Here is a 27,950-nt window from a genome sequence, read left to right as displayed (position 1 = left end):
TTTGCCCCGTCTGGCATCTGGCCTCAGCTGGGGAACTCTGAATGCAACACACCGGTTTGAATCTTAACACGAAGGGGTGGAGGTTTCCACCTCTTTCCTCCCAAGAGGCCTCACACTCCTCGTGCAAACCTCCCATCCTCGCCCTAACCAAAGGGGCGGGTACGGGACTTACATGCATGTCACTAAACGGGCACCCCAGGGACTTACTGAGAACAGAGAAGTCAGCTCGAAAGCTCTAGAATCTAAGCTCTACCAGTGAGCACTTGGTTTCTTTGAGACGCCGAAGCGGACGTAACTGAGGATCTCGAGTGTGAGTGCTAACTCGGCCTGGGGGGCTCCGTCGCACCTGCTGCACCGCGGGGCGTGGGCGGCCTTGGGTGGAAAGGCGAAGGTCTCATTTGTCCTTAAAAGTCCTGCACCTGGCGCAGGGCATCTGCTCACCCACAGCTCTGGGAAATGACCAGATCCTTCCGTGGTCTACAACCAGGAATTCCCTTAGTTACCACATCTGGAAGGGCTGAGAGCAGGGAGGCCTCGCCAAGGGCTTCCCGGATTTGGACTCCGGCGGCGCTCCCTGAGGTCTGGGTCTTGGGCTCTGCCTCACTCGCAACATGCATCAGAAATGGAATTAGATAAAGCAGAATCCATTTATTCATTTACAGCACGTCACTCCCTAGTACAGCTGTCCGCAAACGGCATTCGCTTCCTGGGTATTTCCCAGGTAGCTAAATTCAGCCGAGAACACCCCTGGGGGAATATATAATGAGACTTCAAAGGGAGTTATATGTCCCGAAGGCATATTTCCAACAAGCTCTGGAAGCTTAACAGAAATACCTTTCTTCTCTCTAGGGGGAAAGAATATTTCTGTTCGGTGATTGAGAGAAAATAGCACAGCCGTGCAAGCTGGATTTGGGAGCTCCCAGCTTTTCTGTTGTACGGGTTTAACTTCTTCCCAACGCCCTGGCCTCCTCTGAATTCCCAGAGCCTAGAGCGCTCGCACCAGTATCAGATGATGCCGGCTTTACCTCGGTATGAGTTCACATCCACGGATTACCTTCCCAAGGCATTTTAAGCTGTGAAGCGCGCCTCGAAACGCGGACCCCTACAGGAGGAAGCGCAGTGACCAGTGCGTGTCGGGGAGCGTTTCCTGGGCAGGGGGCACGCGCGGCGTCCCACGCGGGCAGACGCCTGCCCCGCCTCTGAGTAGGACCCACTTCTGCTTTAAAGATCCCCGATGGTCTGTGTGAGGTTACATCACCGTCACGGGGTGGGGGGAGGGCGTGTCTTCTGGAAGAAACACCTAAACTCCACGAGGACATTCACTCGTCTTGGCCTCTCGATTCTTCACCTTCCCAAGAATACTCCCATGTAGAGCTCCTTCCTCGGCCTGGAAAACACTTCTCCCCGGTGGCCCGTGTTCCCTGCCGTTCTTCAAATCCCTGCTCAGAGCACCTCCTCAGAGAGACCTTCCCTCGCCACCCACCTCGCACGGCCACGCCCTCCCCCATCACCTTCTGCACAGTGCGGATTACCCGCTGCCAGGACGTGATGCGCGTAGTTACTTAGTGTTTCTCTCTCGTGCATGTTAGCGTCTCGAGGGCGGGGGCGTTTCGTTCATCTCCGATTCTTAGATCAGCACCTGGCACTTTCCGAGCGCTTAATAAACACGTGTTCAAACTGTTAGTGGATGAATTGATGATTGTATCAATCCCAGGTTCAGAGGTGGTTTCCCCTGGATTATTTTTGTCAGCTGGGCCCATTCCTTTGTTTTCCTCTTCTTTCTTTCCTTATTATTATTTTTTCTTTTTCCCTAAAGCAAACTCTTATTGGGGCTTCGACACCCTGGACCGGAAAAGGTTCATTCTGGAATGGTTTTCTGTGGACCCACAGTGTTGTTTGTCCGTGAGTGAGAATATCTTCCTTCCCAGATGGTGATCTGTTTTTGCAGGTGGCTTCTTTGTATTTGAGGACCTGTGGCTCTTAGTTTACTGATTACACCAGTGATCAGTACTCTTCCCACCCAGCCCGAAGGGTGAGAAGGACAACGAGGATGAGGACAATGAAAAGAGTGAGCAGGGGAAGATAGCAGTCGTCTGGAGCTGATCCTCCGCGGCCCCGGGGCACGCCAAAGGCGTTTGGTAAGTATTCGTGGAATGAGTGGATGTGAATGAGGATGGGAGGGTGGGAGGCTGGATCAGAAGACGTCTGGGAAAGCCAGGTCAGGGTTGGAACGCACAGAAAAGCCACGTGCCTACCAAACTCGTTTTTTTGTTTTTTTTTTTAATGTTATGGATAAATTTCATTTCCTCTCCTTAACTCGAGATTCTTTTCCACTGCCCTTTTTAGACAGGAAGGGAAATGAGAACAAATGTACCCAATCATCGTTCTATATCTAATCATTTATTATCATTTATCCAAAACATAAAGGCTGTAATTTAGCATCAGAATTAACTGTCATTATAGCAAATTAGGAAATGTATTTATAATAATAACTTTACTTTCCCCCTACGTTTATTAATTTAAAAATAACTAATATACATTCATATGTTAAAATATTTTTTTTAAAGCTACATCCAGCGAAAAGTTGACCTCTCTCATCCCTGCGTTCCGGTTCCTGCTTCGGTCCCTAATAGAACCACCATTCCAGTCCTTATGTCGTCTCCTGCTTCATCTCCACGGAAACATAACTATTCTTTTTAAAAAATATTAGTAGCCTACAACACGCATTGTTCTTCACCTTGCTTTTTTTCTTTAATGCACAATTTAGAGATTATTTTACTTTATCGAGAGCTGCTTTATTTCTTTAACAGCTGAGAATTATTCCATTGTATATATATATCTGTGTTAATGTAATCTTTTCTCTATTGATACACATTTGTTTCCAATGATCGCAGTTACAAATAACATCATTTTATACATATGTAAGTATAACTGTAGCATGAAGTTCTAGAAGGGGAATGGTTGGGTCGGAGGGTATATGCATTTGTAATTTTGACGGTTAATGCCAAATTGCCTCTCTTGAAGGTTGTACTATTTCTACCCTTACCTGTAATTGCTGGTCTTCAGTAATAGTTCTTGCTATTGGTATGAATGTTGCTATTTTCTTATTCTTCTCCAACAGTGTCTTATTAAATATTTTGATTACTTGCCAGTCTTTTAGGTGAAAAAACAATCTCACTGTCATTTTAATTTTTATTTCTATTTCTGGTAGGGAGATTGAACATTTCTTCATAGTTTTAAGATTTATTTGTATTTCCTTTGCTGGAAACTGTTTGTTTTCACCCTTTTCCTATTTTCCTATTAGGTTCTTTTCCTAATTATTGTTTATTTGTTAGAGCTATTTATATATTAAAAAATTAGTGGAAGTTATTATTGCTGACAATGGTTGACTAGGGTTAAGGCCACTGAAAAAAGACTATCAAATTACACTTTAAGGACTTAAAATTCAGATGTCATTTCACTGTTTCTAAAAATGAAGATGTATTTAGAAATATACCTACCCTAGTAGATTCTCTAAGTGTTGTAGCCGCCAGCCCCCGAAGATACACGGACCACTGGAATTCAGTGAGTTATAGGAAACACACTCTTTATTCAGCCAGCTGGGTCTGCCAGGGGTACAGAGACCCCAAATTAAGCAGCCCCGAAATGTAGAGGTACGGGGTTTTTAAGCCCAAAATCTCATTCCTCATTCTGTCTAAACATAAAGGGCTATCTTTCTTCTATTCACTAACTGTCAACTTACAGGTCAGGTGTGTAAATGGGGTTACAGAAGCAAAAAGCTTGTTTAGAATGTTATGTTCCTATGGGTAACAGCCTATGTTCCCATGGGCATAGCCAAGCAGTAATTTTCCTGCATTAACAAATTTCTAGCAGTCATTTTTCAGCCATTACATAACCAGGACTTGACAAACACAGTGCCAGTGCCTAAACATGCAATTCACACACACTGAAGGCTCGAGAAGATCTTCCGTTCTCTAGTTTTACTTTCCCAGTTTATAGGTAAGAAACTAAGGTCATGAAAACTTGATCCTTTGGCTGCAATGAACAAGAAGCCAGGCTCAAACTGGCTTGAACAATAAAAAACGTATTGGTTCACTTAACAGGAAGCCCAGAGTCAGCGCAGGCTCAGGGCTGGTCGATCTGGCCGGCTCAACAGCCTGACCAGGGACCCAGCAAAGGATGGTTGCCAGCACTAGCCCGCGACGACTGCTTCCTTATTCCCCTCCAGCACACAGAGAGAGCTGCTTCTGTCAAGCCTGTCAGAAGCCTGCTGCTACGAAGGTATTTTGTGATTAAGATTTATCATCAGTTGACTTTGAGAGAAAGGGATTACCTTGATAACGTGGGCGGACCTCATCCAGTCAGCCGAAGGTGTAAAGACCAGACACTAAAGTTTATTGGAGAAGGAATCTTATCTTAAGACAGCAAAGTCAACTCCTTCCTACCTGCGTTTCCAGAATGCAGCTCTGCCCTATGGATTTCCGATCTCTTGGGCCCCACAATAGAGCCTATTTCTTAAAACAATTATCTTTACGTAGTGTGTGTGTGCGTACTCTTGGTTTGTTTCTCTGGAGAACTCCGACACAGATTTCAACGGAATCTATTTTATTTTTTATATTATCTAAATTAAAATAATGAAGAGACCTCAGTCATGCTATTTCACATGATATTGTACATAGCATGGACTCCTGATTGTACCCAGCCCCTTCCCAGCAGTCCACCCCCCTCACGGGAGGCTGACCTGACCCCCAGCTTCCAGGATAGTCCTGAGGGTGGGTTGTCGCCTTATCAGTGATTGGTTCAGGAGGGGTCATGTGACTTTGTCAGGGCCAGTGAGATATGAGAAGGTTTGTCCTGGACGTCCAGTAAGATTTAAATGTTAGTTACACTTAAAAAAGACCTTCACAGCAGCATCTAGACTAGTATTTGTCCAAACAACTGGACATCCTGCCTTAGCCAAGTTGACATGTAAAACTAACCATTTCGTAATCTTTATTCTTTTATTTTCCTTAATGTTTCTGGCTTCAGATCTCCTTGGAGTGAATAGTTGGTGTGACTTCAGAAACATACACCTTACGGCGAGGGCGTGGCCACTGTAGAAAGCACTTGAATCATTGTTTTCCACATTACCCATAGCATCCTTAGTGACGCCTCCAGAAATAGGCTCTCAGCCCAGTATTATACATGGAAACACTGTTCCCTTTATGCTCTGATTCAGATGTAATCCGTAGTATTCTGCTGTGGGGAGGGGTCTGGAGAGAGGTTTTCTTTCTTGTCCGCAGTAATGCTAAGGCAGCCTGTTACCCAGCAAGTGTGCCGAACATTAGGACCCAGACTCAGCAAATAAAGGGGAAAAATTAGGGTTAGAAATCTTTAATGCTGGACTTTACCTGAGCTGATAAACCACTTATCTGATGATGATGATGATGATGATGATGATGAAAATGAAGAAGAACATGGTGATAATCCACTCATTTAACAGTGTATGTGACTATACATGGTACGTTTTGGGTATGTGTCTAGACAAATATATTAAAGCAATACAGTTATGGGATTTTAGCTCAAGCAGCTCTCAGATTATTTAATATCTATATCTGTGTAGTTCTTAGCTAGCTTAAGAACTCTTTTTCATAGTCTGAAAGTCTTCTTTATGAGAATGGGATAACTTTAGCGTTCTGATAATTTTTGCATGCTATGATTGATAGTTCATTTCATTTGAAAGTTTAAGAAAGTTTAAGTTCGGCTGCATCTACGCAAAAAGATAATCCAACCCAGTGGCTAATTCCAAATCAGGCAATTAGTTTACTCTTAGGAGGCCCAAAAGCAAACCGAGTCCTCCGTTAATTCTGACGGGGAGTTTTGAGTGAAAAGGTCCTGAAGGGCTGTGAGTGTTCCATCCTCTTTCTTCTTAAAAGCTCCTACCTAATTCAGTGGGGAAAATAATACAGGGTGCGGGTGGGTGGGCGTGTTTACAGGAGAGCGTGGGGAGAACAGAGGGGCTGGGGAGCCCCCCTCCCCGCCCCCCTCCCCGCTAGTGCAGGTTGGGAATTCTTGTCTGGCGCAGAGCAAGCAGCAAGGGTTTCCTCCCTTCAGATATTTTAACAATTAATTGTTAAAAATAAACGAAAGGCGACCGACCGCTTTCCCTTTCTGGTCCTGTCTCAGATCCGAAAGCCCTTTTTCCCCCTCTTTTATTAGGCCCCCTTAGCACCACTCTGAATGTCCCTGGGCAGGGACAGTGTCCTGCTGTGGTAATTGGTTACCACTCCATTTCTCCATTTTAAACCCGGGTTTGGGGGGAGGAGGGTGGGACCTCGCTGCCGGGGCCAGGGAAACTGTTTCCACCTCCTCATGAATCTGAGTTTCTTTCTCTCTGGTAGACAAGTCTCCCAGTAGCTCCCTGGGAATTTTGTAGACATCGTTGTCCTGATAGTGTACCTTCTTGATGGGAGAATAATTGTTTTTGAACATCCTTCTTGGCACATTTAAAAAAGATGAAGTGTCAAAAGCGGGGCCTGCCTGTAAGCCCTCCTTCCAGGTCCCCCTGCTGTCGCGGCAGGGCTCTCAGGCCGCAGGCGCTGGATGCACAGCCCGCCCGAGCCCCATGTAGCTGGGAGGCTGGACTGCGCGGGCTGCAACGAAAAGCCAGCGGAGGAGGAGGAGAGGCGCCCTCCTGTGGCCGACAGTAAGACTGCCCGCAGAGAGAGGCGCGCCCAGGGTGCGCCGAGGAAACGTTTGCGCTGCAAATATCCTGCCCACAGATGTGAACAAAGCAAACCCAACCTGCAGCCTCCGCTGCTCAATGTCACCTTGACTTTGCCTTTCTCAGAGGGGAGAATGATGGATGCTGGAGAAGGAAAAGAATTGCTAAGGATTTTCCCTGTTTCAGTTTTCCTACGCCGCTCCCCTCCACCCCCCAGCCCGCTGGCTGACCCAGACCTCCCCTGGAGCACCTCCCCGCACCTCCACCCTTTTTGGCCTCCTTGTGTACTATACCTCTGCTTTCATTTTGCCTCCCAGTGAAATCTGTGGTTCATTTGTCTGCATTCTGCGCCAGACTGTTTTCTAGAGGCCTAGAGGACACGGGTCATATCGTAGTTGTGCCTGCATCCTGTGTGGCGTGTTCCCCGTGGTATGTGCGTAGAATGGGCTCCTAGCACGTTGGAGAGCAGAAAGGAACTGCTCGGCCCCCTGGGGAGAGTCCCGCATAATCGCTGGGTGGCAGCTGAGGGTTATCATCCTTGTGCCCCCAGAACAGCCTGCTGATTTTAAATGTCTGTTCTATGACCTCCCTCCATTGACTGAGATTTTACAAAACGGCCTAGCTCCCATGGTTTCATTCGAGACATTCCTCTTGTCTTCGAGACAGCCGAGTGATGTCACCTTCTTTTTTACATCCAGGAAGTGTTCAGAAAGTGCAGGTGACTTTCCCAAGGTGCCCGCACAGGGAGTCAGGGCTCGAACTCCGTCCGTCTTTGCCCCGAGCGAGCTCCGATGTCCTGCCTCCCAGTCCCCTGTCAGCGCTGCAGCGTCTGGGGCAGGAGAGGGCCTCCGTGTACTTGCGCAGGGTCCTCAGGAAGTCGAGGTGGCTGTTATCGCTCATCAGTTTTGGTCCCGTCCCCCACTGGCAGGTGACTCACTGAGCAGATGACATCGGGCAAGTCATTAACCTGTCCCTGCATCTCAGTTGCTTCATCCCGAAAATAAAGATGACAGTAGATGCCAGCTGCCTCGAACGGTGTTGCAAAGATTAATGAGACGGTGCACAGAAGTGCCCTGAGCTCCTGGGATGAAAGATTTAGCAGAAGCACAAAGTCTAATTATAATTTCTTAACAGTTTCAAAGGAGCCTCTGGGAAAGCTTGTTCTTGCTTCTAAATTGGGAGAGGATGCCCGTGTGGGACCGCTGCCTTTCTCTCTGCTGGTGGTCCCGGCCGTCGCCGCTTGTGCTGGTCTTGGTGGCCCTGCTCTGATACGGTCTCACTCTGTCTACCCTGGGATCTCATCAATGATCGATGTGGAGCCCTCCAAAGGCCCTGGCCCCGTCTTGCGCGCTCAGGGGAAGGAGTGGGGGTAACCCGTTTTTGGCAGGCATCAGATGGAGGTCTGTTTATTTTAGGGAATTTGGAGCAGTCCCCGGTCTAAGGGCTGAAACTGGCACAGATTAGCAGGAATGGGAAAGCCTTCTTCTCCCCGGAGGGAGAGAGGTCCAGGCGAGAAGCCGCCCTGGCCCTGCCCTAGGCTTCCTGCCTCTGAACTCAGGGCGAGATCTCCTCCGAGCTACTCTTGTCATCTCGCAACCTGAGAGAATTGCAGAGATGTTGGGCCTGACAGCACTGAGTCACCTAGGCAACAGGGGAGGGAATTCTTGTTTGTGGGAAAAAGAAATTTTTGCTTACGCCACCGTTTTAGTACACTTTTCTGTTACTCAGAGACAGATTCAAGTGATGCACGGCCACGCCCACCACAGCGTGGGCTCCGCCCAGGCCGCGGGCGTGGCTCTCTGACCTGGAATGTTACTGTAGAGCTCTAAAACACTGGATTTTACACACAAAACCTTTGGCTTGGTTCATGTCTCCCCTGCTTTGATTTCCTTCTCACCACCCTCTCTCTCCCCCAGCTACCCGTCAATCTGCCCCGAAGGCCAGAATGAAATCAGTGCCAGCGCCAGCTCCCGACAGTATAAAGGCGAGATTGGTCTTTGCTGCTTCCCGTTGCTCAGCTTCCTCACACAGACGTCCAGAGAACTCGGAGCCCCTCTCTACCCGGTTTCTCACCCCCACCAACGCCTCCTGGACCAGGCACCTCCACCCGCATGTAAAATGCTCTTTTCTTTCCTACTTCAGAGCCGTAATTGGTGGTGGCTTATTGTGTTACCTCCACAGGTGGCACTGGCATTTTCGAATAGTGGTGACAATTCTGGGCACAATTGTGAAGGAGCCAGCTGGGTTCCCGGAAACCTCCCACTGTCCTTTTCTGTTCTCTTCTGCTGTTCAACAGAGTGTCATTCTTCTTTCTAAGGGACTCAGCTGTCTTATTTCTTAAATGAAGGTAACAGTGTTTCGTGTGGTCAGAGGTAGAGGATTCTGTCCTCTACTTCTCTTTGGCTCCTTTCTGGCTCTGTAGTCTGTGCTACCCCGGCACTGCCAGAGCCCTTTCTTCCTGGTTCTACAGAAACTGTCATCACGTTGGTGCCTGATTAGTGCTGCAGTGGATAAAAATGTCTCGATGAAGAGGCTTTATCTCCTGCTTATTTGCATTTTCAGAGAGAATGGGGGGGAGGGGTTGCTGAAAACTGTGACTCTTTCTGGAACCCAATGTGAACACTCAACTACTCCAGCTTTGTGACCAGTGCATTCCTGAAATGAGCACACAGTGTCCCCAGGCGAGCTTTCAACTGATTTTCTGTCTTTTTGGATTTACTGTGATTAGGGCACCCAGAATTAGGCAAGGCTTTCCACATTTAATGATGAGCAGTGGAAAGGAAATAAGAAGATGAGCTGCTCGTCTCAGAAAGCTGCAAATCTTTAAGAGCAAATATAGATTTCCCAGCCACCTCTAGGGAAGGGGACCATCTTCCTGAGATCTGTAGGAAGCCAGTAGATACCGTGAGATACTTAAATGAGGGATACAACAGCTGAGCTAATTAAAACATCCCCCAAATCCCACATATTGGGAAGATTAATGGTGACAGGGATGCTTCGAGGACCATGTGTTTGTCAGTAAGGAATCGATTTCAAACGATGAAGTTGACTGGAGAACCTTGGAGACATCGAGTTGGGAAGAAGATGGCTTTCGCTGTGTGTGAGTTGGTTGCATTTCAATACAGTGACACTTTGTCCTCACAGATTGAAATGTGCTGATTCTCAGGTAATTAGGACTCCTTCTCGGCCAAAATGAGAATCTGGCTTTGCCCCAGGCTTGGAAAGAGTCAAATATACGTGGAAGCCAACAGATACCATACATGTGAGCCAGCTCATTAAGACGAATAACAAATGAACAGACAGACTTTCTATCAAGGGACATGGTACGTGCATACAATCACTGATGATGACGACATGGCTGTATGCACAAGGAGTCTCACGTTTTCGGATGAACTTTTACTTTTGCCTCTTAAGTCTTAGGTTTTTTGTTCTGTCCTCAGCGATTGATGATGTTCTGTGATTTCAAATACTCCAAGTCTGGCTCTGGTGGCTGGCTGTTCCTTTGCTTGCTTCGGTGTAATCATGGGTGGGAATGGCATTAATGGACTATGGAATAGTTGGCACCCATATATGGACGAATTGATTCAGGTTGGATGCCAAAGGGACCGGTGTATTGTTCGGTAATTGGCCATGAAGTGAACCAGCATTAACAGAGTTAGTCATTCAGTTGTCCTAAGTCACTGTTTAGTATGAGATGAAAGGTATAGAAAGGATAAAATTAATATCCAGTGTTTGTTCTGTAATTTTCTTAACAAATATTTTGTAGGCTCTGCTGCGGCCAGGTGCTGTGCTAGGCTCTGACGAGGTTAAGGAGAGATTAAAAGATGAACAACACATTGCTTTTGGTCTTGGGGGGGTGTATTTGGTGAAAGAAGAGATAGGGCCCCATATCCTATTTTATTCAACTCAGGAAGAGGCTTGGAAATAAATCATTAAGGTTTAAAATGCAGGGATTTGCAAGACTATCATATAAAGACTAATCGTAAAAATGCCCAAAAGGCTAAGTGGTAGAAAATGTGGTTAAAAATCACTGTATTTATTGCCTGGTGCTGCTGTAACTAAAGCCCAAAACTGAGTGGCAAAAATCATCATGAATTTATTCTTATAGATCTGGAGGCTGGAAGTCCAAAATCAAGATGTCGGTGGGGTCTCTTCTCTCTTGGGTGTTCAGAGGGTGTATCTGTTCATGCTCCTCTCCTGGTTTCTGGTGGTTGTCAGCTTCCTTAGCTTGTAGCCACGTGGCTCCAATCTGTGTCCACTGTCACACGGCCATGTTCCCTGTGCGTCTGTCCATCTCTGGGTACAGTGCTGTTTTGTGTCTCTAATTTTGGAAACGTGTGCTGTTAATTTTGAGGAGAAATGGAAAAAAGCAAATTGGGCAACGAAATACACTCTTGTCATGGAAAACAACAACTGCGGACGTGTACTTTGACGGGCATCCGTAGTCATCATTCCGCTCATACCAGGCCTACCAGCTGGTCTGTTTCTCTTCTCAAGAGAAGTTAAGAAGCGAAGACTGTCGTTGCTGTATTAGTCAGGACAGGCTAAATCATACTGCGGTAATAAGTAACTCCAAAGTCTCAGTAGCTTAACACTACGAAAGCTGATGTCTCTGTTTTGCGTTAGTTCTCACGTCTTTCTCAGGCTACAAGCCAGCAGGAAATCTGTGCTTAATACAATCACTCAAAGACCTAAGCAGACAGAGACTCCGTCTTGGCACAGACTTTAGAGAGGGCTGCAGCAGGGGGCAGGGGACCTGGCAGATCCTGCATTGGCTGTTAGGGCCCTGGCTCACGTTTCGTTAGCCCCGCTCAGTCACGTGACCAGGTCGCTCTGCGACAAGGCGGAGAAGGGCACCTGGGAGGAAGAGAACTGGCGTGTTGGTGAGTAGCTCTCGCGTCTCCCACATTGAGATGAGGGTTTTCTCAGCTCCAGAGTTACTACACATGGACCTCGCCATTCTTTTTTTTTTTTTTTTTTCATTTGAGAGAGAGAGAATTCTGCCCTGCAGAATGGAACTTCAGCCAAACAACTGAATCCAACGCTGAGAAAACTCTTAGAACGTGGCCATGTGATGTATGGTAATTGCCATTCATAAGCAAAGACTTAGAAGGACAAAGACTATATGGTCATCCTTTGAATAGCCTTATGGTTAGTATTCAATAATTTAGGCTCTCAAGTGTGCTAGTTAATATAGGGAATATAAAAATTATCTATCTACTTAAGCTTGCTGTTTACTTAGTTTATTCATTTAGGCCTTATTGAAAAACTTGGCCAGGGAGGTTAAATAGTACAATTGATGTGACCCTCATTTAGATGGTTACATTTCTCCTGTATTAGCATTTCTGAGTCTAGTTTGTCTTCGGCTAGAAGGAGCCTACAGAGACCTCTATGCTGTGAGTTTCTATTTCTGTAACCTCAAGTGTCTTGTTTTTTTCACTTTGAGATAAAATGGGAACATCTCATCATTTTCCTTCATAGAGAAGTATGTAGTCAAGAGGAAAACAAGCCAAGTAAGGGATGCTAAAGGATGATCCGTAATCAAGTTCTATCTTAGTGGAACCTCAAGATTTACCAGTGTACTCTAAGAGGAGACGTAAGCACTAGCCTTTCATTCCACTAAGCCTAAGAACTCTGTCTTTTTTTCTTCACAGCAAAGGGACTGCACTCGAGCAATTTCTACTTGCGCTTTTATATAATCTGCAACAAAAGGACAACTTTGAATAATGAATCGTCTACCTTCACAGTACGAAGCTGTGCTACGGGGAGGCCCTCAGCGATGGCGTACTTAACAATTAGAAAGATGAGCAGGAATTGACCTTCCAAGTTGGACGTGTTATTATTATTCACTTTACCTGCTCACTGTCGCAGTGGGTGCTGTCACAGAGACTGTGACTAAAAACCCCGATGAAGATTTCTCTGCCAAGTGCCATAAATAATCGGCTTGCCCAGTGTGCCTGCGGCGTACATGGCATATGCTTAGATCCAGGTGGGGGTCTGGATGTGGTAAGTGGCCTTGAGTTTACAGGGAATTTGTACCTGGTTCGTAGGTAAGGGACACACAGTAAACATGACAGCATGCCAGTGTCCTCCAGAAATAGCCTCCCGATCCTCTGAGAAAATAACCCGGGTTATGCGAGGGAAGTCCTATCCAGTGATACCTAGTTTTATAAAATCCTTACACGTATAGTGGAATTATGATTTCTGGAAAGAGCATGAGATGAACTTTAAAAGCGTGGTTACTCACAATTGCTCTGGAAACTCACACCAGCTGTCCTCGCCATGCTTCGCTGCCCACTGGGAAGGCCGGCCTTCGGCCCTCCAGGGCTCATGGTGTAGAAGGGATCCCCACAAGTAGTGGCTCTCAATGAGTGCAGAGCTCATTATCATGCTATAATCCCCAGAGGCGACAACGGCATCAATACCCGAGGCGTGTAGTTCACACCCAGCTCTGTATCCTTTTCTGGTTTTAGATTTGTGTTTTGCTTTTGTTATCATGTGTGCGAAATAATTTGTGCGAAGGTGCCTAGCACGGCATCTACCTATGATAGGTGCTCAGTCGTTGGCTGACTCCCTCTCCCTTCTCTTTCCTAAACTCTGTAGCCCAACAGCAGCGATGCCAGCCCCGGGCATGCTGGCAAGGCCCTGTGCCCCCTCTTGGGTGTAACTGGTATTCACCCTCACTTGAGTGGTAATGCTTCTCATTGGCTAATCTCATCTTGCACCATCTTATAGTCCAACAGTCAAAGGTCCCAAGAAGTCATTGGCAAACATCAACATGTAGGTTGCTGAGGCTAATCCTGGAAGTCAATACCAGGTCAGACAGTTCCTGCCCCTTGGTAGGCCAGTGAAGAACAGCAATTAGAATGTGTGGATTTCACTGCATATGGGCCTGGCAGGGAAACAGAGGATTGTATCAGGTTCCCGGGGCAGCTGGGGAATGTCAGATACAAGAGCCAGAAGGAAACCATGCAGCCCGTTCTCTGAAGGTTAATTCTTTCCCGTTGCAATGCAGCATTTCACCTACAGAAAGGGGAATTCGCTGGCGTGGTACCTGCGCTCCACGTGGCAGCAGGGTGTCGGCACGCCTCAGGATGCGGACCTCCTGCTGTGATGCCTTAGGGCCGGCGTGCACTGGTGCTATTTTCAGCAAACACACACCTTTCTCCGTTCCCTGTACCTCTACTCTGCACCGCCCTCGGCAGAGGGCTCGTATGAATGGAAGTGTCTCTTCTAGGCCATCTGGCGATTCATTCTTCCCTACCCCCTGCCTGGACCTGTGAGAGCTGCTCACAGGCCGCCAAGTGAGCTGGAGAGGATGGTTGCTGCCTGCGACCTGCCAGCGAACAGGGCATCTTCAGAGGCCCGCTCCATGCACTCAAAACATGCAGAATGGCTGAGTCGAAAATTAAGAAAACAAAAAGACGATCCCACAAAATAAGCACGAGCACGCTAACTAATTCATTAATTAACAAGTAAAAGGGTGTGTGTGTTGTAGATCCAGCCAAAGTGACAAGACATAAAGGATTTATACTTAGTTTTTTTTTTTTTTTTTCTTAAAATAGATCTTTGAAATGTACTAAGGTTTGTGTTGGTTTCCTGGGGTTGCCGTAGCTAAGTACCACAACCTGGAGTGATGGAGGGGTTAAGACAACAGGAATTTATTCTCTCACAGTTCTGGAGGCTAGAAGTCTGAAATCGAGGTGTGGGCAGGGTCCCTTCTGGAGGCTTTGGGGGAGACTTTGTCCTATGCCTCCCTCACAGCTCCTGGTGGTTGCTGGCCATCCTTAATGCTCCTTGGCGTATAGATGCAGCACTTTAATCTCTTCCTCATCATCACATGGCATTCTCCTCCTTGTGTCTCTGGTTTTGTGTCCAAATTTCTCCTGATAAAGTCATTGGATTAGGGCCCAACCTAAACCAGCATTACTTCATCGCAACTTGATTATATCTAAAAAGACCCTATTTCTAAACAAAGTCACACTCACAGGTTTTGAGGATTAGGACTTGAATATATCTTTTTGACAGACACAGGTCAACCTACGGCAAGGCTCAAAGGTGATGCAGTAAAAAAAGGACAGCCTTTTCCCATAAATGGTAATAGAACAACATGTCAAAAAGCCTGAATTCATACCTAACGATCTACAAAAATAAACTCAAGATACATTATAGTTCAAAACTTAAAACCATGGAAGTTTTAGAGGAAAACATGGAAGAAAATCTTTGTGACCTTGAGCCAGCAAAGATCCTTAGAAATGACACCAAAAGCCCAGTCTATGAGAGAACAAGTGGATGATTGTATCAAAATCAAAAACTCATGCCCTTCGAAAGACACTGTTAAGAGAATGAAAAGACAAGCCACAGACTGGGAGAACATCTTTGCAAAGCATATACCCGAGAAAGGACTGGTATCTAGAAAATAAAAAGAAAACTCAAAATTCAACAATAAGAAAACAACTCAATTAAAAATGGGCATATACATCTGGATCATCCACCAAAAAAGTTATATGGATAGTAAATAAGCACATGAAAAGAAACAACATGAAAAGATGCTCAACATTATTAGTCATTAGGGTATTATGACCTGAAACCACAGTGAGATACTGTAACACTCCTATTGCGATGACTAAGATGAAAAAGAAAACCCCAAAAACTGACCGTACCAAGGCTCTGCGAGGATGTGGAAGAAATGGAACACTCGTACATTGCTGGTGGGAATGTAAAATGGTAAAAAGACTTTGGAGAACAGTTTGACAGTTAAAAAAACAAAAGCTACATGTTCCTAACATATGATTCTCGTCATTCCACTCATAAGTATTTACCCAAGAGAAAAAAATATATATATATATATATACTCACACGAAGACTCATACATAAGTGTTGATAGCAGCTTAATTTGTAATAGCTAAAAGCTGCAAATGTACTAAGTTACTCAGTACTAAATGTACTGAGTTGCTGTGGATTGAATTGTGTCTCCCCAAACTCCTATGCCGAAGCCCTAGCCCTCAACGTGACTATATTTGGAGTAAGGAAGTAATTCAGGTTAAATGAGGTTGTAAGAGTGGGGCACTTGGCATGATAGGATTACTGTCTTTGTAAGAAGAGCTACCAGAGACCTCACTTGCTCTCTCCACCGTGTGAGGACGCGAGGAGAAGGCAGCCATCCGCAAACCAGAAAGGGAGTCCTCATCAGAACCGGACCATGCTGGCACCCTGATCTGGGACTTCCGGCCTCCAGAACTGTGAGCGAATAACGTTCTGTTGTTCGAACCAGCCAGTCTATGATATTTTGTTATGGAAGCCTGAGCAGACTAATAGATGAATGAATAAAAAAATTACTACTGAGAAGCAAATAGCCATGAACCGTTAATAAACGTAATGGTGTAAATGAATCTCAAAATAATGCCTAGTGAAAGAAGCTAGATTTCTCCCACCCCCACAAAGAAGTGTATGATGTGTGATTCCATTTATATAAAATTCTGGAAAATACAAACTAATCTGTAGAAAGGGCGTCAGTGGTTGATTGGAGTTGGGGGTGGGCAGGCAGAGATGAGAGGGAGGTATTACAAAGGGGTACAGGAAAACTTGGGGATGACAGATATGTTAATTATCTTGTTCATGGTGATAGCTTCATGAGTGTATACATAAGTCAAAACATTAGGTTATACACTTGCAATATGTGTAGTTAATTGTATGTTAATTGTATTTAAATAAAAACATATGCCTGTTTAATGTCAGATATTTTTCTGGGTGTTTTCATAAAATATTCATTTACTTCCGAAAGCACTGTGTGATGAGGATATGACTGAATTTCGGAGAAGAAGAAAATGCCAATAAAACAAGAACATATTCCGTGGAGAAGAGTGAGAGAAAGGAAATGGTGAATGGAACCCAAAGTGATTTCTGGAATAGAGGCTGGAGGCGGGATAGAAAAATGGGACAGGTGACGTGGCTGATTGTACTTTCCCACAACGAGCACATTATTTCTTCTGACGGCGGAGCTCTGACGCTCTTCCCACTGCGGGGTGGAGCCTGCGTCTTCCCGTCTTTAATTTGGGAAGCACTGTGACCCCTGTGGGAGTAATGCTGTGCGGTTTCTGAAGTCATAAAAGGTGATTCAGCTTCTGCCTGGTTTTCTTTTGACGTTTAGCTTTGGACTCCAGCCCCACAATGTTAGGAAGCCCAAGCTCCCTCCGAGGCTTCACACAGAAGCCAGCACCAGCCCCCGGACAGATGAGCGAGCAAGCCTTTACATGAGTCACCACCCCCAGCTTCAAATCGTCCCAGCTGAAATCCTGATTTTGTGGAGCAGAGAAGAGGTGCTATTGATGTAGCCTTCCTGAATTTTCGACATACAATAATGTGAGCACATAAATTGTGAGCACAATAAAATGGTTGTCCTTTCACACCACTAAGTTTGAAGGGGCTTTTATGCAGAAATGGCAATAAAACAGGTGACTGGGGGTAAGGGGAAGAAAGAGAAATAATAAAAGGTAAGCTAGGATCCGCCTCCTGAAAAATGAGAAAGGATTTGTAGTTTTACTGGTTTCTGAGAGTGAATACTTTTGGAGGAGTGGTCTCAGGCTTTCTGGGATGCCAAGCAGCTCTAGTCATTATGCATACCAGGAAGGTGACTACAATAGCTCAGTACTGCAGTGGAAGAAGTTCAGTCCCCATCAGCCATCGACAATCCTTACAAAACGAAGAATGTGAAAACACATGGGCAAGATTGGCCAGCTTCCTGTCCCAGGAAGAAAGATTTAAGAAATATTGTCTTTTGGGCTAATGTTGTAATTATACATGCTACAAATTAGTACTCAGGGTGTTTTGTATAAGATGAATCAAAAGACAGATGTCTTATGAGTAGAACACTTTAAAAAGAGGACTCCTTAATCTTATTTTGTCCACTCCCTATGTCAGAACTTCGACCCCTTAGGATCAAGCGGAAGCCTCCCAAATCCAGGTATTTATGCGTGAAAATGTCTTGAAAGTTCTTTAAGTTTATTATGGAGATGGCAAACAGATTTGAGAATGAGTCCGTCTGCAAAAGAATATACTGTGAATTCTGACATCAAGGTCTAGTTTTGGATCACCAGTGAACTAGTAGCAATCCCTAATCAATGTGCCTGCCCTGATTTTGGCTCGCCTGAATTTCGTTTTCAGGATTTAAAGATTCTTTCTTTGTGTAAACCACTCCAATTTGTTTTTGCTAGCTGCCATGTTGGGACAGTCTGCTTTTTTGATTCAGAAAACTCACTGCTAATTTTTATCTTTGCTGTCTTCTTGTTCAGAAGACAGTTTCGGACTGAGTCTTAATTGATATCTCCAGATGCTCCTGTTTCCCTCCAATGTGTAAAGCATAGGCGAGCTATGCTTTACCTGTTAACAAAGAAATGGCTGAATAATTTTATAGCTCTCTTGCCTTAACCCGATCATACTTTCTGCAGTCTGTCTGGTGGGGATGGTGTCTTCTTTGCAGCGGGGCCAGCTTTTGTGGCAAACTGTGGCAATGGAAAGGAACTTTAAAACTCATTAGGAGGGAAGAGTCTCTTTTGGCTTAGAATGTGAGCTGAAATGGATCTCGTGTTCTGTGTTTCCCTCACACTTCCTGTATCACACCATTAAACATCCTCCCAGGGCGCAGAAGCTCCAGGTGGTTCTGTTTAATCACTTCATGCCCAGTACCAGGGGTACTATACTTGCAGGATGTGGGGCATGATAACCCCCCGTGTTTTGGATAACAGCTGTTCCCAGTTTTTAACACACGCAACACAAAGCGAAATAGTCACAAAATTATCCTCAGGGCTAGTGACAGAAAGAATGTTATAGGGGTTAATTTGCTCACATTCGAATAACTTATTTTTTAGAGCCTAGTTGGGATTCAGGTTCATGCTTTTTGTTTATTAATGTTTACATCACACCTTACCTTTAAAAAAGATGTAGGAGAGATGCTTTTCATGGAAGGAAAGGGTTAGTATGCTAAAAGCTGAAAATGAGAATTTGCCTGGCTGCTAGTATACTACATAAAAAACACAAAGCACATCCTTCTGGCTCCCAGACCCTTATCAGCTTTCTCACATATTTTTGCCAAATTGCACTTTTACTGGAAGAGAGGTTCACAATTCCACTCTATGGATGGGGTGGGCCCTAGTGCAGGTAGGCTGATTATCTAATCTCTTATGTTTAAGAGAGAGAGAAACTATACATCTGAATTCTCACAGTGTGGGCCCTGGACCAGCAGCATCAGCATCCACCAGAAACTAGTTAGAAATGCAAATGGCCCCGGATCAACTGAATTTAGAAACTCTGTGGATAAGGCCCAACAAGCTGGAGTTTTACAAGCGTCCCAGGTGATTCTGAGACATTAAAATGTGAGAAACACTGCTTTAACCAAGACACACAGAAAACTATTTTGTTCACAGTTCGTCCTCAATTGTAAGGACAACGGTGTAAAATATATTTTAGTATAGGATGTCAAAGAGATCTCTTTTATCATGTACCCATTATACACTTATTAAGCACCAACTGTATGCAGAGGACTTTGTTAGCTACTGTGGGGAAAAGATGAATGAATTATGTCCCACACTTATGTGAGCTCACCCAGTGTTGATGAGCTATACATATCTGATACATATTTGGACTATTTGTGCATATTTGATTTGCCAATAGGACAGAGGTGAAAGTAGCCCAGTGGCCTGCCTCCTTGGTGGCTAGGTGTAAAACCCTCTCACAAAATAAAAAAGTGGGTGAAATTCACCATAGCATTGTTGATGTTCTCAAATCATCTTTTGCTCTTTTCAGAGATGGGAGAATAAAGCGTGTTCATGAAAAGCTTAACAGTTCGAACCTTTGTGTTCATTTGTTCCGAGACTGAAATAGAATGCACAGCCTCATACTTCTTTGCTTATGGCTTTGCTTTATGAATCAGCTCCAGTCCCAAGAACCTGAGGCTAGGTCGGGCTCTCTCAGCCATCTTTCACCTGCTCAGCAATTAAAACAAATTGGCAATAGACTTTCCCTTCTATTTAACTTTTATTAAAAGAAGTGCTAAGGTACTGAGATGCAGTGCATCATATTTATTACCAAAATTATTAACAAATATACAAAACTTATACATGTAATTTTCTTACATCCATTCTCTATAATACTGATTTTTGTTCAAGTAGGTTATCTACAGTATGTAAACATCCCTTGGATTGACCTCACACAGATTAGGAAAGCCCTCTAACCCATGCTTTTATCAGATACTTCTTTTTATTTGGCTTTCATTTGTAGCATCTAATCTTCACATTTGGCACATGGAAGAGATATCTACAGTGCAAAAGAGGCAGGTTTTCTGGTTTCGTTCTGAACGGTTTTGCAGGGGCACAGTGAAAGAGCTGAGAGAACAAGAGCACTCGAACTTGGTGGAGCTGGCTTTGTTGTAACGCCAACGACTCTTGGTTCAGCCGTTAAACTTGAGAGCAAAGTCAAAGCCTCTTCCTCCTCCCACCCCCACCCAGCCCCCATGCAAGGCCGAGTCCCCTAAACTTTGTCGCAAAAGGGTTAAAAGAAATTCCATCCCTCCCAGGACAAGTAGGTTGATTCCACCGAGTGACATTTTTGCGGTGTTCTTTTGCGTGGATTGGTTTGTGTGGTTGGACGAGCCAGCCAAACTCGGAATTGGAGAATAACATAAAATAAAGAGGATGTGAGAGTAGAACTTTCTGTCTGCTTCCAACGGCCACCTCTAGATTTAATATCAAGAGCCTCTTTGTGGTGGAAAAGTGACGAAGGCCTTGGTGAAAGGCAAAGAACAGCCAAGCTTGCCACATCTAAGCCTTTGAATAGTGTCAAAAAAAAAAAATAATAAAAAATAAAAATCAAAAAGTAAAAAAGATAATCGGAGATTCTGCCCCCTTCTCCTCGCATTTCCTCTTGTTGACTTCATCTAACCAAGTAGTAAAGCTGATCCCGAGAGAGCCCCGTCCTCCCGCGCTCGCTGCCTTCTCGAACTCTCCAGCGCAGTATTGCTCGCGCGGTCGGGCCGCGCATGCGCCTCGCGCCTCGCGCCTCGCGCCTCGCGCCCGGCGTCACCACCGCGGCGCCGGCCCCTCCGCGCCGTACAGCTCCGCCAGCGTGCGGAAGCGCGGCCCCCAGTCCGTGAGGAAGTCGAAGCTCTGCTCCGAGTCCGACGCGGCCGACTGCAGGGAGCTCAGCGACCCGGCCACCGAGCCGTCGCCCTCGAACATGTACGTCTGGAGGGAGTCGAAGGGCGGGGCCCACACGTCCATGTCGGCCTCGTAGAGCTTGGCCAGCACGTAGCTGTGCACCGTGCTGCTCACGGCGCACGTCTGGGGCACGTAGCGGGAGAGGCTCTCGATCTCCGGCAGCATGTCCTGCCGCGCCTTCGGGGCGCCGGCCGCCTGCGCCTCGCGGGGGTTCCACAGGGCCGCGATGTCGAAGGCCTCGGTGTCCTCCTCGCCGCCGCCCTCGTCGTCGTAGCGGACGATGTTCTCGTGGATGTTCTCCTCGTCGTCGATGACGTACGGCCGCTTCCGGTGCCGCCTCAGCGACAGGATGAGCAGCACCAGCACTGCCGGAGAGAAGAGGACGGGACATTTACCGGAGGGGCCTGGCGGGCACTGCGCCGTGACGCGACGGGCGCCCGGATCACCCCAGGTATGGCGGGAGTTTCTGGGCGCTGCGCTCGGACACGGCGTGTGTGTATTTTTAAACTGCACGGTCCACCCCGTTCTCGCTCATTCTGCCAGGCCACCTTGAGAGTTTGTAGGAAGACGAAGCCTTATATTTTAAACAAGCGGCCGAATTAAAGGTTGCGCGTAACGTCCCTTTGCATCAACGTGCTGCTTCCAAATTGCACGTGGTGCCCGCACCCCGCCGCCCCGTGTAAAATCCCGCTAACAAAGCGCAGCAGCCCGCGCGGAGCGTGTGACGAGGATCACACCTCGTCTTCCGACTATATTAGGATGAACGTGCGTTTCTCTTATTGTAATACAGAAATCTCATGCAACTAGATCCTGCTTCCTAACAGCCGCAGCTCGGTAGGCTTAGGCGCTGCACCTGGCGTGTGTTATTGCGCATGCGTAGAGACTCATCTGCTAAACCCGCCAAAGGCTTAGGCTTTTCACACCTCCTCCAGGAAATACGACAGCGTAAGTGACCGCTGTTGTCCAGTAAACTCAACTCCTCGGAAAAGCCTTTCCTTATAGAGGTTGTGACTCAGTTGTGACTTTCTGGATCCAGTGATGTTCGTGGAAGGGAGGGAAGGAGCAGTGACATTTTATAGAATTCCTCGTGTTATCAAGGAAGCACCACATCGTTAGATGTGCCTTTGCAGGCTTGGAGAAAATTTTATCCCAACAAATGTATTCTTTTTCCCCCCTAGGATGTGTTCACTGAGGTTTAAAGGAGAGATGGAGATAATCCTATTGAACTGTTTATCTCTGTGACTAAAAATGTTTTCCAGGAAGTGTGTTGGGGTTTTAGCTGTAGAACTGCTATTGATTATTTTTCTGGTGTGCGTCGTTACAGCTCGTGAACACTGACAGCTTGACAGCACTGCAAAATAAGACCCCAGTCTATCCATTGGGGGAAAAATACGAGTATAGTCATATGCACAGTAAGATAACGGATGGACTTCAGAAGCTCGTGATAATGATTTTTAAAATTTGAATATAAAAAATACTTTTTTGTAAATTGCAATTAATGATGTTAATACCTGATATTTTCCCAAATAGCTTGGATGACAAAACGCAGGAAACAACTATATACTCATATATTTTCTCTTTGTGCAAAAACATGATTCATAGACGACAGGACCGTCGGATTTCAGAGCAGTGGACTAATGGGTATCTAAAGAAGTGGAGCCTGGAACTAACTGGGCATTAGAGGCTGGGGTGTGATTTTGGATGGATGCAGGCTGGGAAAATGAGATTCTAAGTAAACATGCTGTGTTTGTAGGATTCAGTAAACAGTTACTAAACTCAAGTATTTTTTAGGCACTGTGTTAATCCATGGAGAAACAACATTGAATAGGATTTCTTTTCTTAGAAGTTTACAATCCAAGGAAATTATAGACGCCGATGACTAGTACAACTCAGGTCTATAAGGTCTTTTATAGGGTTATAAGTGTAGCCAAGAGAATGCAGGCAGGGCTAGGAACCCAGGAAAATCTTCATGTAGGCGATACCGGAGTAGTATTTTAGAAGATGCTAAGAAGCAAAATTAGAAAAGTCTTTGAGTCTCTGCTGGAAAGAATTCTGATGGTGATGAAGAATTAAGCAGTTCATGGAACGGGTCCATCTCTTGAAAAATAAAGATCACTACGTATCTTATTTTTTAGGTAATCTGATTTAAATAACAAGAATTGAAAAATTAGATTTGGGGTCCTGTTTAGATGAAATAGTCCTATTTAGTTGAAAAGCCTCCCCGACGTAAGAGAATCAATTCTAGGGATTTTTAATTTTTAGATCTATAAGCACAGCGTGTAGTGCCTAAGAGATTTTCTAGGAACTAGATACATACTTGAGATATAAGAAGAAATCCCGCAAAATAAAATTAATATGTTTATTCACAAAGTATAGTATTAGTATTTTGTTGGTGGATCAACTACAGTTCACTCTTACTCAGTTTTATGAATTGTGTTTAATGTAGGATGTGCATTTTTAGAAATAAGAGTGCCTAAAACTATGAGGGTTTTGCAACAGCTCTGCTCTGTTCAGCTCCTGAAAACTGTGTTTATTTCATACAGTTCAGAAGACAAGACATAATGGATTTGGGAAGCACAAAAGAAACTGTCCCTTGCACAACGCTTCTAGCTTGAGAGCCTCTCTGTGCCAGTCTCTTTAAATCAATATTTCTTTAATGATGGCATCTCTACTGTTTGTGGGCCAGGGTGAACTTGTAATATACACATTTGCCAAAGATAGAACTAAGGACAGACTGGAAATTTCCCTTAAGAACAAGTTTCATCAAAGGCCTCTTGCAGGTCATCCTGTCTTGCACTCAAGGACTCCCAATGCCACCTTATGGACATTTAGGGAATTGCAGGAAGCTTTTTTTTTTTTTTGGTCAATGCTGAGAAGCACCAGAAAGAGAACAATCCTCTGTCATCCAGGGATCCAAGGATTTAGAAATGTTACTTATTTATATTACTCATCCCTTCATGTAGCACTGAACTAAAACAACAAAATTAAACCACATGTTGTATCTTAAAATGATTTGTCCAGAAGCATGTTCCACAGACCTATCTAAAATCCAGTCAAGTGCTAACATTTCACGGTCATTACCTTCTTTCTTTGGTCTGACTGAGTCTCTTGTAGCGGCAAACCAAGGATCAAGGGGGTGTGTGGGTATCTGCATGTCTCTTCTCACTGAAATCTCCCATGCTTTGCTCTTTTCTTTCATGGAATGCTAGGTTTCTTTCATATTGAATAATAGTACTATCTACTAAGTCTGCTTTTCTCTAAGCAAAATATGTATGCTGTGAATTAATTCAATCATAAGAGTTATCTGTACAGAAAATTCTCGGTTTCAAGAGTGGTTTAGGTGTTTATTGCTTGTTTTCGAGTGTGGAGTTCAAAAACAATGACACAAATGGCCTTATGAACGAGGGAGCTGGGCGGCTGCCTTGCAGTATGACTTGACACAAGGAAGACAGAGTCCCATACCCACTGGCCTGTCAACACATCTTTCATTTCGCCAGCAGAGGCAGGCTGGCCCTGTTTAGTTGCTGTTCTTTGTTGGGTGGCCACAGTGCCTAGGATGGGAGGCTAATGCCCCAAACAACTATTTTCCTAGATACCCATGTGGTTTCACTTTGTCACTTTTTTCCGGATCTCTGCTCAAAGATCTTCTGATCAGTGAGGCCTTTCCTGATCACCCTGTTTTAAATGGCTTATACCCCTGTCCCCTCAGGACACGCTGTCCCTCTTCCCTTCTGTATATTACCACCTCCAGAATTTGGGGTGAACTTTTAGGAGAAGGGCTGTGCCACTCAGATACAGGGAAGCACACTGTAGGGCCTGCCTGCATTTCAGTCCTGGCTCTGTCTGTGACATTTCACCTTGGGACTGTCACCGTCTCTTTGTGATATAGCTAGTACTTATCTGAAATGAAGGGTTTAGAAGAGGTGAACATCATATCCTGTTCCAAACCGTCATTTTGGTTCTGTGATTTCCAGACAAACTGCTTTGTTCTGAAGTGAGCTCTGTGAAGGCTGGGCCATGTCTGTTTTATTAATCTTTGCACCTAGCATGGTGCCCTTGCCCATAGGAGATGCTTGATAGAGAAATACATGTGCTTTGATTTGGCCAGAGAGGCTGGGAGTTTCTTGAAGGAAGGGACTACCTTCAATTTCTTTACTTTTTTTTCCCAGCCTTACTCTACCACGTTTTCAATAAACTTAGAGCAGAAAAGCAGTTCTGAACAGCTGTTGGGATAATCCCTAAATGATGTCTCCGTAAAGCACTCGCAGGACCACAGAATGGAAGGGAGCCACGTACTCACCTAAGAGGACGAAGATGCAGGCCAGGATGGCGATGAGGGCACCCCGGCTCAAACTCACTGGGAGCATGTAGGCCTCCGGGCTGCAGGACAGGACGTGGCCGTTGTCATCACAGCTGCACACCTGGATGGTCAGCGTGCCCGTGCTGCTCAGCACTGGCTGCCCGTTGTCTGATATTAGGATGGGCAGGTAAAAGACACTCTGCTCCTGCTGCCGGAAGCTGGACCTCCGTGTTAGGATCCGGGCAGTGTTATCTGAAGAAGACAGGGATTCCGGGATTGAAAAGGTGAAGAGGAAGAACGAGGGGGAGGAAGACAGTGGAAGAGCCAACAGGTGAATTCGTCTCTTGGATTGAGGAAAGCAAGGGGCCAGAAACGGGCGTGAAGGAGGGAGAGGATGGGCAGACAGACGCTCCCTTAGGCCTTCAGCTACAGCCAGGTCAGCTTTGTCTGGTCAGCATTTGGATGCAGAAAGCAAGATTTTTGCCTGTTTAAACCAAATTTTTTGCCTGCTTCTAGGCAGAACCCTGAGGCTTAGGAGTGAAACCCTTTTTGAGATTATGTCTTACCCTTTGTGACATAAAGCGCCCAGGGCGAGCTGTCCGACTTCAGATCTAACTGAAACGTTATATATATAGTATATATAATATAATATATTATATATACTATATAATATATAATACTATATATTATATAGTATATATAATATTATATTATATACTATATATAATATATATCATATATAGTATATATAATATATATTTCACTTTTTCAATATATATCTGATTATATATATATATATATATCTGATTTTATATATATATTCCCAAAGCTCAGATCATTTTCTGTAGATGAAAAGTTTGAGAGATGGTGCGGGACAAACAAGCAGTGACTCTCAAAGCTAGTAAAACTGCGGAAGGTCCTCTGGATGTATTTCACACTTCACAGGGGAGAATCTAGAACTTCGTAAAAAATTCTGAGAGCCTGACCAACGTAAACGTTATTAATATCAGTATCAGTATTTCCAGTTCTCCTCTTCTTGGACATAACAAAAGATTGTACTTTTCTACCCTTTTGAATTTGGGCATGTCTCTGTAATTTGCATTAGATGATGAAAAATGAGCGAAAGTCATTCACGTAACTTCCAGGCAGAAACATGTAGAAGCTGGTATGTGATTCTCTGCTTTTGCATTGGTGCGGCTATCATGAAAGATGTTTGAGATGGAGATCCATGCAGCCTGGGACGCTGAGCCGTACACATGGACAGCTGTCCTTGGCCACTCAGACCCTCCTCGGCTTTGTGTGAGCATGAAATTAACTTTAGTCACTGAGCTTTTGGCAATGTTTGTTTCTGCGGCATTACCTAGCCTATTCGGACTAATACATTAACTCTTAAATAACTTTTCTACCTTCTTCCCCTGCTTTTTCATGGTAGCAGCTGTTGTTCATTGAGTACGTATGTGCCCGGCACTTAGACTTTACAAGCATTATCTCATTTAATCTTTGATATTTGGAGAGACAGTGATAATCTCACCCTTACAGTGAGAGAGTTAATGCCTGGAGAGATGACATAATTTGTTCAAAGTCACTGAGTTAGTAGCAGAGCTGGTCTTTGACCTCCGGTTTCTCTGACTCCAGATGTACACGCCTTCCGTTGTGCTGGATAACTGCTTATTTAGTTTAATGACATTAAGTGTAGCAAATTATTCAGCTAATTGAAGTCTCTTCCTGCTTTTGTGTAGGTCTTTCCTCTTATTTTCTTCTCAGTGGAGAAAGATAACACTTGGTTGCCAACTTGAGGATTGTATTCATATTTCTGTCTACCGTACTACTCACCCATTTTTCTGTTTTCCAGATTTAGTAGTTAAGTACTACTAATTCTGCTTCACAGTTTTGATTTTGTTTCTTTTCAGAAACCAAGTTTTCCTAAACAGAAATCTTTTTTATTTTCCAGTTTAATTGATGCTCGGTTATAAGAATTTTAGAAAACCTGTCTAGAACCGAATTTCATAAACATGTTACGTCATGCCTACTGTACATCATGTGTTTCTTGGTCTCAAAATTATTTAAGAGAAAGAAAAATGATCAGAGCATCATATTTCTGAGTCTAGTCTTGGAAGGCATATAGTAGCCACTTGTAGAATTTTTGTCGAATTTGATAACTAGGGTTTTAGTAACTTCCTTAAAACCTTACAGTACTATTATAAACATCAAATAAAAAGCAAAGTATGGGAAAATGCATTTGAAACTGTAATGTGGTATATATACACAATACTTTTCATAATGCTTTGGGGGTAAAAAAGTAAGAAAGGCTGTATTCGAGACAGCGCTCTGTTGTGTCCATAAAAGGGTGTCGTGTTTTGGGCACGGGAGTTGGAGGCTTGACAGTAAGTATATCTACTATATCAGATGCTCGTCAGTTTTTTAACGAGCTCCAGTGAAGCCTACCAGTGGGGTAAATTGTCATGAGAATATTAAGAGTTTATTCTTTCTGTTGAAGATGTGCCGACTTCCATTTTGGAAAACCTTCCAAGAGATGAGTCCTTTCTCTTTATAGTCATCATGTTCTAGTGGTCCGTCTTTTCAAGGCATTGGCTCCGTGAATTGGTGTCCAAAGTCGTCTTTAAAAGATTGCAGTATTTTGGTGCATATTATTTTTCTATTGATCCTGACAAATAACCAGAGTAAAGGAATGCAGCGACACAGCTGCCGGTGTGGAGGAACAATGTGCTGTTTCCAC

The 27,950-nt window shown here is 44.8% G+C and overlaps 1 protein-coding gene and 2 long non-coding RNA genes across 4 annotated transcripts in view; 2 read left to right on the top strand and 1 right to left on the bottom strand.

Annotated features, from left to right (window-relative positions):
- Positions 1-774: 774 nt before the first annotated feature.
- Positions 775-3,624, top strand: LOC107516197. Its single transcript, XR_001598213.2, has 3 exons — positions 775-1,029; positions 1,949-2,138; positions 2,568-3,624. It is a non-coding gene; the product is annotated as an uncharacterized LOC107516197 (long non-coding RNA).
- Positions 3,625-8,636: 5,012 nt separating this feature from the next.
- Positions 8,637-18,755, top strand: LOC107516196. Of its 2 annotated transcripts, none has more exons than XR_004953761.1 (4): positions 8,637-11,586; positions 11,692-11,854; positions 12,358-12,709; positions 16,488-18,755. It is a non-coding gene; the product is annotated as an uncharacterized LOC107516196 (long non-coding RNA). The 2 variants fall into 2 exon arrangements; XR_004953762.1 differs by lacking the exon at positions 16,488-18,755 and adding an exon at positions 13,719-16,346.
- Positions 18,756-19,594: 839 nt separating this feature from the next.
- The window catches only part of CDH20 (cadherin 20), a 180,689-nt gene continuing 172,333 nt past the window's right edge, over positions 19,595-27,950 (bottom strand). The window contains exons 11-12 of the mRNA XM_016155720.2: positions 25,214-25,465; positions 19,595-21,278 (exon numbers count right to left, since the gene is read on the bottom strand). Coding sequence (XP_016011206.2) covers positions 20,776-21,278; positions 25,214-25,465 — 755 coding nt within the window. The 3' untranslated portion in view covers positions 19,595-20,775. The remainder of the gene's footprint in view (positions 21,279-25,213; positions 25,466-27,950) is intronic.

Source organism: Rousettus aegyptiacus, unplaced genomic scaffold (genome assembly GCF_014176215.1).
Source record: "Rousettus aegyptiacus isolate mRouAeg1 unplaced genomic scaffold, mRouAeg1.p scaffold_m13_p_12, whole genome shotgun sequence".
NCBI classification, from domain to species: domain Eukaryota; kingdom Metazoa; phylum Chordata; class Mammalia; order Chiroptera; family Pteropodidae; genus Rousettus; species Rousettus aegyptiacus.
Note: the sequence above shows the minus strand (reverse complement) of the source record. Positions and strands in the feature narration are given on the sequence as shown.